Source organism: Stegodyphus dumicola, chromosome X1 (assembly GCF_044657685.1).
Source record: "Stegodyphus dumicola isolate Sdum_Otavi_A_Nest chromosome X1, ASM4465768v1".
Lineage (NCBI taxonomy): Eukaryota > Metazoa > Arthropoda > Arachnida > Araneae > Eresidae > Stegodyphus > Stegodyphus dumicola.
In genome coordinates, this window is record NC_140780.1 from 213,453,871 (window position 1) to 213,467,078 (window position 13,208).

General features: G+C 33.1%; 1 protein-coding gene across 1 annotated transcript in view; it reads left to right on the forward strand.

Moving 5' to 3' along the window:
* Nucleotides 1–13,208, forward strand: part of LOC118200694 (WD repeat-containing protein 17-like) — a 326,195-nt gene that overhangs the window by 34,158 nt on the left and 278,829 nt on the right. Inside the window, exon 2 of the mRNA XM_085808418.1 lies at nt 12,533–12,659. Coding sequence (XP_085664544.1) covers nt 12,537–12,659 — 123 coding nt within the window. The 5' untranslated portion in view covers nt 12,533–12,536. The remainder of the gene's footprint in view (nt 1–12,532; nt 12,660–13,208) is intronic.

Consider the following 13,208-nt stretch of genomic DNA (forward strand, 5'->3'; position numbering starts at 1 on the left):
TCAAAATTTGAAAAAGCGTTAGAGCTGCTTCTAAGCGTTTCAGCAGAAGTTTAGTGCTACGCACGGGCTGTGGACTGCTTGGTCGAATGAAATTGAGAAAACGTTCAGAACAGATTTTCCCAGGCAAGGATTAGTAATAGCTACGTTTGGTAAAGCTTGACTGAAACTGAAGGTCTTCCAACCTTGAACTCTCAGTTACTCTGTGTGTGTGTATATGTTACGGTGAAACACCGAAATCTGGAAAATGTCGACTTTCACCGGTGAATGTCAACATTCACATAGTCTCTTGGTGTATGTCCGAAATATTTTCAAAATACTCTTATTTCTGACTTACACCGGTCAATGTCGACATTCACCATGTACTAATGGTGAGTGTTGAACATATAACAATATTATATTTTCTTCTCCGTAGTTCAGTCGCGAATAAACGCACTTGAAACTTGAAATAAGAACTTAAGAATATGAGAACCTAAAACACACAATACATTCAAAATGAGAAAGGAAAATAGTAGAAGTTAAAAACTTACTTAATTTTACAGTACGTTCTAAATGAGAAAATAAAATAACAGTAATAAAAAACTTACTAAATTATGTGATTCAAATCTTATTTATTGCAACAACTTAAACTATTATGGCACTTTATGACCTCTCTTTTCGACTTTCACCAGAGCATATCTGTGATTGTCGACATACACCGGTGAGGGTCCGAATATACAAGAATACAGTGAAATATTCGGTCTTTCACCGACGTATTTGGTGAATGTTGATATTCTCCGGTGAAAGTCGACATTCTCCAATTTCGGTCTTTCACTGTAACATATACATATATATATTCGAGGTTTATTATCTTGATTTTTTTTTCTTTTGCATTTTCATTTTTAGAATTTGCATTACTATGAATTCTTATTTTAATTTTGATATGCTTGGATTTTGTATTAAACCTCTATACACGATTGCTAATGTTAATATTGTTAAGGAATAACCTTGCTTTAACTCCAATTTATTTTTAACTTTAGAATCTTTAAGTCCATATATATATGTAACACACACACACATATATATACGTATATATACTTTATTTACTAAAGAATATTGATATATATATATACCAAATGTGATGCAGTTGTTTAGGTTTTTAATTTATTTTAAATTTCCAATTTCGTTTTTGTAGTTTATTTTATTTTGTAGTTATTCAAGTAGATTGTTTCGCGTATAATTTAACTGCTTTAGTTTAGTATAATTGGTTTTACTTGGTATTAAAAATAAGTTTTGGATTTGCAATATAAAATGGGCTTTAAAAGCTTTAGCTCAGCTTTACTGAACTCTTCTTTGCGACCTATATATATATACACACATATGTCATATAATATATAAATATATGCAAATGTATATATAAATCAATAATTTATGATTAGAAAACTTTTATATATCATCTCCAAGGAATAGAAATTCAATTAAAACCATGAATTATTAAAAGGTTTATATTCAGTATTTTAATTAGCAATTTAAATTAGTATTATCTAGACCTTTATTGCTTTAAAAACAAAAAAAATTTGCAAAGAAAAATCCCTAAACGCAAAAATACCAAAATCAAAAGTAAAAATTTTAAGTCTGAAAAGAAAAATAGCCATTGTCATTGATCTCAGATTAATCGACTTATCAAGGGGATAAACAAAGTCTACCATCAGTTAACAACAACAAAATTAAGTGAGAGTGTTTCGTCTTTCTTTCTACGTAAGCATCAAATATAATAAAGTATATACATAATATAGAATATATATGTATAAATTATTCATATACTTATTTATATTACATATACTTTACATTTGATGCTTATATGTATATACACTTTATATTTGTGTATAATACTTAATATGTGCATAAATATAAAGTATATATACAAGCATCAAACGTAAAGTATATATAATAAGTATATGAATACTTTATACATATATATTCTATATTTATTATATATATATTAGTGTGCTTGATATAGTGCCTGACTTAAAATTAAGACTATTTAAAGAATCTATCTACATACTACAAAAAAGGTCACTTTATCCTTACGGGCTAAATGCCAATCTCAGCAATACCACCAATAAACAATCAGAAGATTCTATATATGGACAATTCAGATTTTTTAGTACTATAACTCCTAGAGGTACAAGAGGAGGTAATTCTAACCACAAAAATTTTTTTTTCAGCACAAGATCTGGAATTAATTATTAAAAATCTAAATTCTTTCCTTGGAAATAAAGCATTCGCCATTAAACTTCTGCATACTTTTAAAAATGTCACCTTATGGAATCTTATTAAAATACTTGATCAACAATCTCAATGTTACCAAATAGTCAAAGATCTAATAATAGACTTTTGACTTTTGCAATTTTAAATTAAAGAATAGTAATTTTTATCACAAAAAAATATTTTGTACAGTACAATTCAAGCACCCTTATTATGATCAGTTAAAAATTCCAAACATGTTCAAAAAATGTCAACAATTGCTCCCTGACCAACTACTTCAGGTTAAACCCTGTTATAAATTTGAAAGGTCAGCTGATTATTAACCACTACAATGTAATAGATGATAGCAATTGTAATTGCCAGCTTCCTGTTTACAATAAATTTGTAGATCCGTTTCATCAACATATTGTCACAGGAGATCTCAATATCATTGAAGATGTGCAACTGCGAGAACTAATGCAACTTGGTACCAAATTTCGTCCAACTTTCAGTATTCATAAACACTTTTGCCTTAAACAATTCAGTAATGATCTTGATAAATTTATAATTTTAGCTAGTAATAGAACCAACTTGCCTACGACTACTTTTCTTGAGTGAAAAGCAGCTCTTATTAAAGAATTTCAGCTTATGCTTTTCAACTTACCAATTTCAATCATTTATACAATAAAAGTCATCTAGAAACTCTTATTTTGAAGCTGCAAGATAACTTTATCATCACAAAGATTGACAAAGCTAGCAACAATTTCAGTGTCATTTGTAAAAAATTTTATTTCGACATTCTGCATAACGAATTGCATAGCACTTGCACCTATCAAAAAATTACTACCAGCTCTAAGATACTTCTCAATACATTTAATGCACTTCATAAAAAAACTTAAATATATTAACATATCCTTGCAAATATAATAACAGGTTTGCTAATCTTTATGTACTTCCAAAACTTCATAAGACTCCTGTTAAGTTTAGATTCATAGACAATAGTACCAAAAGTTATTTAAAGGAAATAGATTATCTCTTTGCACAAAAACTTCATCTCATACGTGATGTCATCAATAATTATGATTTTAAAGATCTACATTGCAACTGGATGATATCAAGCAACGAACAAAATCTAAAAACCTTAAATTCACTTAAAATAGAACATATCCAATGCTACGACTTTGAGAAGCTCTATACTACTTTGCCACTTGAAGAAATTTATAGCAGTTTACTAGCTCTTCCTAAATTGTTTCCCCAAATTTCTACAATATTAAATGCTGAAAAATGGCAACTTTTCCTTTCAAGCGTACGTTTCAATAATTATATTCAATTTAATAACAACATCTTTAAACAAATACAGGGAATACCTGTGGAAGGCAATTTTTCAACAGCAATCTGTGAATTATTCCTTATTACACAATAATTGACTTTTATACGATCGCTCAATAAAGAAGATCATAACTATTACCTACACATCCTTCGTATATTGATGGTGTAATAGCCTTCAACAACTTCAACAAAATAGAAAATTCTAATATCTACCCTTCATGCCTACAACTTAATACTACAAATACAGTGCAACATGATATTGTCTACCTTGATTTGCAGATTTTAGATTACAATTTTTTAAAACTCTACGATAAACGAAGAGAATTCAACTTTCCAACACTTAAATTAACAAACTGGTATTCCAACATTTCTAAAAAAGTCGTCCTCAATACAATTTACGCACAACTGCTTAGAATTACAATCCAACAAAACACCTCCAAGAAGTACTATACTTTGTAACAATTTTGAAGAATAACATAATTCCTAAAAAAGTAATTAAAAATACGTTAAAAAAAAGCTGGCATTAACTTTATTTTTTAGATTTTTTGAGTTAGAATGAAATTTTATGCTTAAAACCCTATGGGACGGTGTAAAGTGGATGGCTGATTCAGACGATCTAATGTATAAATGTACAAATAGTTCCTCTCACAGCTTCAATTTTTACTCTTAAAAATTTGGCACAATACTTTTCTATTCTTAAATAGATTTTAAGCATTTACTGGCCAATTCTTTCCTGTTATTGACTTATGGGCCATTTCATTTCTCGAAGCTTGATCGCTCTCTAGCTTAAAGAATTTCGACTTTAATTAACAAATAACTATTTTTCATTATTTCTTCTCGCTTTTGTGGCCATATTATAATATTTTGTTGAATTATCCATTTTTTCTTTCACCCGCGGCCAAATTTCTTCAAACTCGTAAAGCAAGACGCCATTTTGAACAGTTTTAGCTTATTTCAACGCCTTGCACTGAGTCAGGTTTTTGCCAACGGTCAGTCACTTTTCATTGGCTCTTTCCTCATGACGTTTTTTCTCCTTTCTACATCAACCTGCCTTGTTGGTTAACAGTTTCCTTGCTCGAGACTTGCACCCCCCCCCCCTTTTGAGTTTGATCTTACTACTATGAAGACGGCGCCTCTCCAGGTCTGGTTTTAAAAAAATATATTGTTACGAATTTGGTATTTAAAAAGCTAATGTTAGTTGAATTATAAATTAAATGGTTTTATTTCTCGCGCAGTGCAGCGCGTGACGAATATTAAAAGAAAGCTAAGCCGGAAAAATTAAAAATACAAGAGCGCGTGCATTAAATAAATAAATATCTCTTTTTGATTTCGAGAAAGTGCTGGAAAATTCTAGCGCGTGATTTTAAAATCTTATAAAAGGAGGAAAACATCTCAGTTTGTAGCAGTTGCTTAGTTTGTTGTTTAAAAAACTACTGTTGTTGATTGTAGCGAATTCGCGGATTAGCGTTCTTTAGCTGTTTTGAATTACGTTCTATTGGACATTTGAGTAGTTAAAAGATAACTACTGTGAGATATTGTAATACTGCATGATAATTTGAGAAAATTTAAGCATTTTTGTTGTGATAATAATAAATTTTTGTTCATTTTTCATCGGACTTGTGCATTCATTTCATAACGAACCCGTACGCACGCAACAATTTTTGGTGTCAGAAGTGGGATTTGAATGCCAATAACAAGAGCGATGGAAGAACAATTCAGGCAAATGATGACTGCATTTGCTGCTTTCCAAGAAAAGATGGAAGGGGCCGTCAACTCCGTTAAGGAAGAAATGAAATTGGGCCAGGAATCCGTTAAGGAAGAAATGAAATTGGGCCAAGATTCCGTTAAAGGAGAGATGAGATCCGTTAAAAAGGAAATGGAAGCCGTTCACGAAAAGTTGGAAGCTGGTCAAGTAACTTTTAAAGAAGACATAAAAGCTGTACAAGAAAAGATTGAAGCAGGTCAAGACGAAATGAAAAGAGAAATAACCTGCGTAATAGAAAGTAAATTTGAGGCTATGGAAGACAGAATAGGAGCTGTCGAAAATAAAGTCGGGCAAATTGAAGAAAAGGTTTCTTCTGTCAAAGATGAAATAGAAGATAGAGTGTCGGCTGTGGAGCAACGAGTCGAAGGAAGAGTTTCGGCCTTCCAACAACAAATTGAAGAAAGAGTTTCTGCCGTCGAACAACAAATTGATGATAGGGTTTCTGCTGCCGTCGCCAAAGAAGTTGACAGCCTAAAGAAGTGCATAGCGACGGTAGGAAACAATTGTGAAGGTTTCAAATTTTTATCGATGCCTGCTCGTTCCGTTCTGAAACTATCTACATATGATGGGAAGACCTCCTGGCAAGTGTATAAGACACAATTTTCTATCGTGGCAGATGCGAATGGATGGGATTCCCAAGCTAAGGCCTGTCATCTCGCCGCTTCTCTGAGAGCAGACGCAGCGGATATCCTTCAGACTCTTCCCGAAAACAAAAGGTTAGATTTCGAAGCTCTGTCCGGCGCCTTGGAGTTGCGCTTTGGGGAGAAATGTTTAAAAGACTACAGCAGGCTCCAATTAAAATCTCGTCAACAGAAGCCTACCGAAACACTTCAGGAGCTCGCCACGGATGTTGAAAGGCTGTCACAACACGCCTTTTCGGAGTGCCCGACAGAAACAAGAGAAATCCTGTCGCTGCAATATTTCATCGACGGCATCCGGGATCCTGAAATACAGAAAGCTCTTCGAATGGCAGATGTAAAGGACATAAAATGCGCTCTGTTGTACGCCATGAAGTTCGAGGCAGCCCAGCAAGCAACTAGTAGAGATCGCTACCCAGTTAGAGCTGTGCGAGTCCATGAGCCAGTGGATCAACTGATGGCTCGTTTAGATGATTTAGCCAGAAAAGTCGACGATTTGATACGGAGTAGGAGGGAGAAGAAAGTGGCTCTAAGGTGTTGGAGATGTGGTAGTGAAGGTCACCTAAGACGGAATTGCAGAACACCCCAGGGTACGGAATATAAAGCAGATGATTTTACCAGAAAAGTCAGTGGCTTGAGACGGAACATAAGTGAAAAGAAACTAATTCTAAAATGCTGGAACTGCGGAGTTGAAGGCCACATACGAAGAAATTGCAGAACATCCCGAGGTACGGAAAATAAGACCATTTCCCAGCAACGACGCAGCAAACAAATTAGTGACCATATCGAGGAACGGAGGTTGTCAGATAATGAAAAACCTTGTTTTAAAGCGCTTAAAATTTATACAGTGAGTGGCAACGGTAAGGGAATGTCCATTAATGGGAATATCGATGGAGTTCCTTGCGATATGATCATTGACACAGGAGCTAATGTTACCATCATTAGGAAAGATTTAGCTGAACAGTTTAAAGATAAACTTATTTGGACGCCATCCTGTGTTACCCTTCAGACTGCGTCTGGTGATAAGATCGACATAACTGGGAAGTTAAACGTAAACATCACGTTTGGAAGTGCCGCCTACCATCACACGGCTTATGTGTGGCGGATATCACAGATCCATGCATACTCGGATTGGACTTTTTAAGGAAATACAATTCTTCCTTAGACTTCAAAAACAACAAACTGCTTTCAGCATCTGGTGACATGAGTATCCATCCTCAGAAGAGATCCTCACTTGGAAATGCCGACGCCTTGTCCGAAAGACCCAGCTCGGGAAGCCGCCAAAATCATGCTAGGGTCGAAAAGAAACGCAAGACTACCAGCTATTCTCCATCACAGATGCTCTTCGGTCGTGACCTTCGTCTGCCTTGTGATCTATTGTTTGGTCGCCCTACGAATGCGCCTTCATCGCCTGAGGAACACATCCAAGATGTCCAGGCCCGGTTTGAGAGGATGCACCGTTCTGCACGAAAGCGAGTCAACTTGGCGACGGAGAAAGTGAAGACCAGATACGACACGCGAGCTACTAGACATAGATCCAACAAAGGAGACAAGGTATGGTTGTTGAACCCGATTCAACGAAAAGGACTGCGTCATAAATTACAGTCACCTTCGGATGGTCCATATACAGTGCTGAATACGAATGACGTCGTGGTTGGATCCGTAAGTCTTCGAACTCTAAGCCTAAAGTCGTTCATTACGACAGGTTAGCTCATTACTATGGCCATAGTACGTAATGCAATAGTATCAGATTGTAAATAGTATCAGACCATGGTCCTGTTTGTTTTTAAATGTGTATTTGATTTGATTTGTATTTAGTATTTGATTTGCATTTTGTATTTGATTTGTTTTATTTATTGCATTTATTGTTCATGTTGTTTATTATTGTAATGTAATGCTTATTAATGCATTTATGCCACAGTTGTAAGTTTAGCTTCCTGTCCAGGGATTGTACTGCCCGGGACGTGCAGTCCTTGGGAAGGGGGCAGTGTTACGAATTTGGTATTTAAAAAGCTAATGTTAGTTCAATTATAAATTAAATGGTTTTATTTCTCGCGCAGTGCAGCGCGTGACGAATATTAAAAGAAAGCTAAGCCGGGAAAAATAAAAATACAAGAGCGCGTGCATTAAATAAATAAATATCTCTTTTTGATTTCGAGAAAGTGCTGGAAAATTCTAGCGCGTGATTTTAAAATCTTATAAAAGGAGGAAAACATCTCAGTTTGTAGCAGTTGCTTAGTTTGTTGTTGTTTAGAAAACTACTGTTGTTGATTGTAGCGAATTCGCGGATTAGCGTTCTTTAGCTGTTTTGAATTACGTTCTATTGGACATTTGAGTAGTTAAAAGATAACTACTGTGAGATATTATAATACTGCATGATAATTTGAGAAAATTTAAGCATTTTTGTTGTGATAATAATAAATTTTTGTTCATTTTTCATCGGACTTGTGCATTCATTTCATAACGAACCCGTACGCATGCAACAATATCTTTCTCTTATGTAAATGTTTGGTCTTGGCAAGACCCTTCCTTAAATCCCTCTGTTTTATTATTATTATTTTAAATTTTTTAATTAATTTTTCGTACTTTTACAAAGTATAAACTCTATAAGCTTTATCCTCCCATAAAATCTTGTATATTTTGACTCATAGCAAATCGCTGTTTATTTTATTTTGTACATCGGCATTACCAATCCATTATCTATAGTTTTTATTACACCTTAATGTGTTTCTTCAAGCGGACGCGTTGCGAAATTGGACCAGAGAATTGAGACTCAAGATTTTGGCAAAGTTTTTCAATTAATTTATAAAAAGTGTTTCGTATACAGTTTCAATTGTCTATTTCGGCGAAACGCGATATGGGGTTAGCTTGATTCGAAAATCATTAAAAATAATTTCCTCTGAAGAGCTACAATGAGATTCGAATTAAGCTAATCTACCATTTACCGTTTCTTAGTTTTTATATTTTTGCTTAAATCATTTGTTCGTACTTTATTCTAATGTTTTAAATATGTCTTACTTTTATTAGCATATTGCTTAATATTAGTATTGATATTTATTTGTAAATATTCAAGGGTGTTTATTGTTTTTTTTTTTTTTTTTTTTTTTTTTTTTTTTTTTTTTTTTTTGTAACACATTTCATTGCACTTTATTCACGGAACCACAGTATTTAGGATACTTTTTAGCGTACAAACCAGGTATTTTCTTTTAATTTTTTTCTAAATTTTTCAGCACAATGCGCAAAGTTTTTGACCAAATAGGTCTTTTTTCGTTTGTTCTTTTTACTTTAATTAATTTATATAGATATATTATTTAATGTTTACACTTTTCATTGCACTTTATTTTACTTATATTAAAATGTTTTTCACCGGAACCACAGTATCTAAGCTACTTTTTAGCGGAAGCACTAAGAATATTCTTTTAACTTGTTTTCTAAATTTTGCAGCTCAATGCGCAAAAGTTCTTGACCACAAAGGTCTTTTTTAGTTGGTTCTCCCTTCTTTAATTATATATATATATATATATATACATATAATCTTAAATTCACTTAGTGCGAAATCGAGTTGTTCTACTCTTTTCACTCTTTTCAGATAATTCTACTATAATTAATCTTAGGAGATAATATAATCAATATTATTTAGTAAATAAATTGTTATTTATATATATATATATATATATATATATATATATATATATATATATATACAGATATACAAATTTTTATTTAAAAACAAAATTATCCTAATATTATTTCAGCGCAATATGCTGCTGAAATCAGCATTTATAATCTTAAAGAAGTAAAATTATTTGATTAAAGAAGAGAATTCAATTTTTCAATAATTAAATTTATAAATTGGAAAGAAATTGAATAAAAACAGCAAGAAGTTCGTATTATTATTTAAATTTTGCAAGAAAATGATACTCCAGTTAACTTCGGTGACAACCTGCTTAAAAAAGCTGGAGTAGTCTATAACCCAAAAACGTTTTTAAAATAATGATTTTTTTTATCAGATTAGGTTATTTGAATATGGTAAAGTGCACGATTTTCTCTGCCTAAGGGTAGGGATATGTTCAAGGAAGACTATCTAAAGGAAAATGGCTCGTATTCACGTTACATATCAAAATAGTGACAGAAGCATTTCATAAAAAGTAAATACATACATAATGTAGCATAAACAAGGCGTAAATAATTTGATTTTAATTAACGTCTAAAGACAGACTGCAGTGTTTCTCAAAACGAAACTAGGCGAAATTATAGGCAACTATTGTCATAATATTCACTTTTAAATAAGGTGAATAGGAAATTGAAACAGATCTTGTAAAGACCTTATTTTATTCTAACTAATTATTTTTAGTTGTAGAAACTTTCCTTTCCCTTCTGATTTCAGTTTCTTGCCAGAATGTAAATTTTAATGACGTATTATGCAAATCTAAATGAATTCGGAATCAGTATGTAAGCAGTGGTTTTTTTTTAAGAATTTGTAGTGGAAGAGTTAGTTCAGAATTTATTCCGCATGTTTGAAGTAGCTTTGTACGTGAATAGTTTGTGTTTAGCCACTCTGTTTAGATTATAATGGTATTCTAGGTTCGGCTTTGCTGTGTGCAGCCGATTTAGCGGTTTAGATAAATAAGGAGCCAGTCGTGTAGCCAATCTTACTTTATTGTGATTTTACATCTTATTTTTCTGTTAAGTTACTTAGCCAGAAGAGGTGGTAGATTGTGAGCACCGAGGGAGTGCATTTTCTGTTAAGCTCAAATTGAACGGTTATTTAAACTTTCTTCTGCATTCATCTGTACTTCCAAGACCTAGCGAGAATTCGCTACTTAGCCTTTTCAGCTAGACCGTACATGTATGATTCCAAAACATACTATAAGACTATAATCTGACGATTTGATGAATCAGCGGTATGTTAAAGAGTTGTTTTGAGAAACTTCGTTATTAACAATTAAATTCGTCAGAAGACGATTCAAGAATCCCACATTTTACTTTTTCCCCCTGTAGAATACGATGAGTAAATTCAGATATATTTCTGCCTAATAGGTACAGGTAGGTACAATTAGTGGGCGGGACACCAGAATTTCACCATTAGGCTATACAAGTATAGTCCTACCGCACTACTATATAGTTCTGCCCCAATTTTGAGGAAGAACAACCTCTCTTCCCCTACCACCAACCACTTTAGAGGGCTTCGGTTCACCGAGTATTTTAAGTGTCCCTTTGCCTCACTGACACTATACGTTTACGAACATCCATGTCTTTTCTAGGATTCGAGCGCAGGCCCGTCGGTACGACAGTCAGCCTCACTAAGTACTATACTGGCTAGGCGGCTTGCTAGCAATAATAGTAAAACAGTTTTTGAACACAATAAAATAGTTTAAGTAAATTAATAAGTCTGATGGTTAATCGATTAAGACAAGCCTATGAGAAGTGATGGCTTCGTAAATGAATTTACTTTGGAAACTGGCTTGCGTGTACGTCAAACATGGAGAAAATGATGACCATCTTTTACTGCTTTGATGATTAGCAAACAGCGCTCATGTTAAAATTGTTTTCAAATTATTACTCACATAATGCAATTAAGAAAGTTATTGAAGTGTCTTGTTGCATGATATTTCAGCATATAATTTTATTTCGAAATAAAATTACTGCTTGTACAATGCGGATTAATGAGCCGCAGCTCGGCCACCTCTGCTACAGACAGAAGTTTTATTACTGTGACTTGGAAATGATTTTTAAATTGCAATCGATAGGCGTGAACTGCATACATATTATTTTCTGTTTTAATTGTATGATTATACTGTGATTTGTAGAATGCAACAAACGACAAACAGCGTAAGTGGATCTATGCAAATACTAGAATAAATTTTAAAAAGACGTCCAACTTCTCTCACTAAGACAGTAAAAGAAATCAGTCATCGCTAAAAGGGACGTTAAAAAAAATAAAGACTGAATTTTTAAAAAAAAAAAAGAGGATGAGTTAAAATTTTATTTTTCGACATAATGTATAGAGAGAGGGAGATGATTTCCCTTTAATTACACTTATAAATATGTGTATTTTTTGCATCATTAAATCTAGCATAAATTATCTCACACAAGAATAATCATTATTTTACACAAACAATTAGCTTCTTTCGAAATTTTAAACTAGAAGCGACCAATCCAGTTGAACCCAACGCAAAATCTGGTATTTCGAACGCAATTCGAAAAGAAAGTTAGTCTTTCTTTTCCAATTGCGTTCGAAATACTTATATGTTTAAGGTTACAATGCATACGACTTCTGAAATTTCCATATTATTAATATCATCTTTCGAAGCTTAGCAGTTTTCATTCGACACCTCTCGAATACATTACGCATTTGAGATCAGAAACTAAAAAAAGGGCAAAAAACAAATGTAGTATTGAAGAGGAACCCAGTTTCGCGTTTGTGCTGCCATCTAGTAGCGGTAAAGTTAAACTATAATTCTAATTCAAATTACACAGAATGTAACAATTTCCTATTCAGTTTTAAATTAAAATAAAGTAAACAGGCAATACCAGATCTTCTCATTAATCTATATTATTTCTTACATTTTTACAGACTGATGACTTTGATACGTCAAGTGGGTCTTATTCCTGCTGGGTGTCAACCATGGAATCTCAATGTTGTCGACGCAAGTGGTTCAAGATTCGCATATGCCGCTACTCTCGCAATTTATATTTATGAGGTACGTAGAAATTTCGTTGCGCATAAAACAAATATTTAAGGAATTATATTTAGAAACTAATAAGCGAAACCTTGGGATATTGAGAAGTGGGGCAAAATTAATATTAATCAAACGTGCTTTCATTTTCTGTTGTTTCATAAAAAAAATCCTGTTAGCTAATTGTCCGTGTCGGCTAAAATGTACTTGTTGGCTAACTGCTAAGTTAGCCTAAAGTGTCTCTAAGTGTCTCTTTGGCTAAGAGTCCGCCATCACATTTGCACATATTAACTAGTACTAAGGTATTTGAATACTAGGAATAATATAAATGCTGGAGCTACTAATATACTGGATATGTTTGCTTGTTTAATAATATTAAAATTATACAGCATTAATTAGGCATAAAGAAATTTGATGGACTAAACCGAATAAGCAATAGATCAGAATTTATTCCTCAATTTTATATAAATTATGAAGAAAGCGTTTTCTTTGCTTGATAGAATCAAATATGCTTCTCCATCTGTTGGTCTCTGGCACACCACCAAGAAAATCATGAGTGTTATAAATCATTTA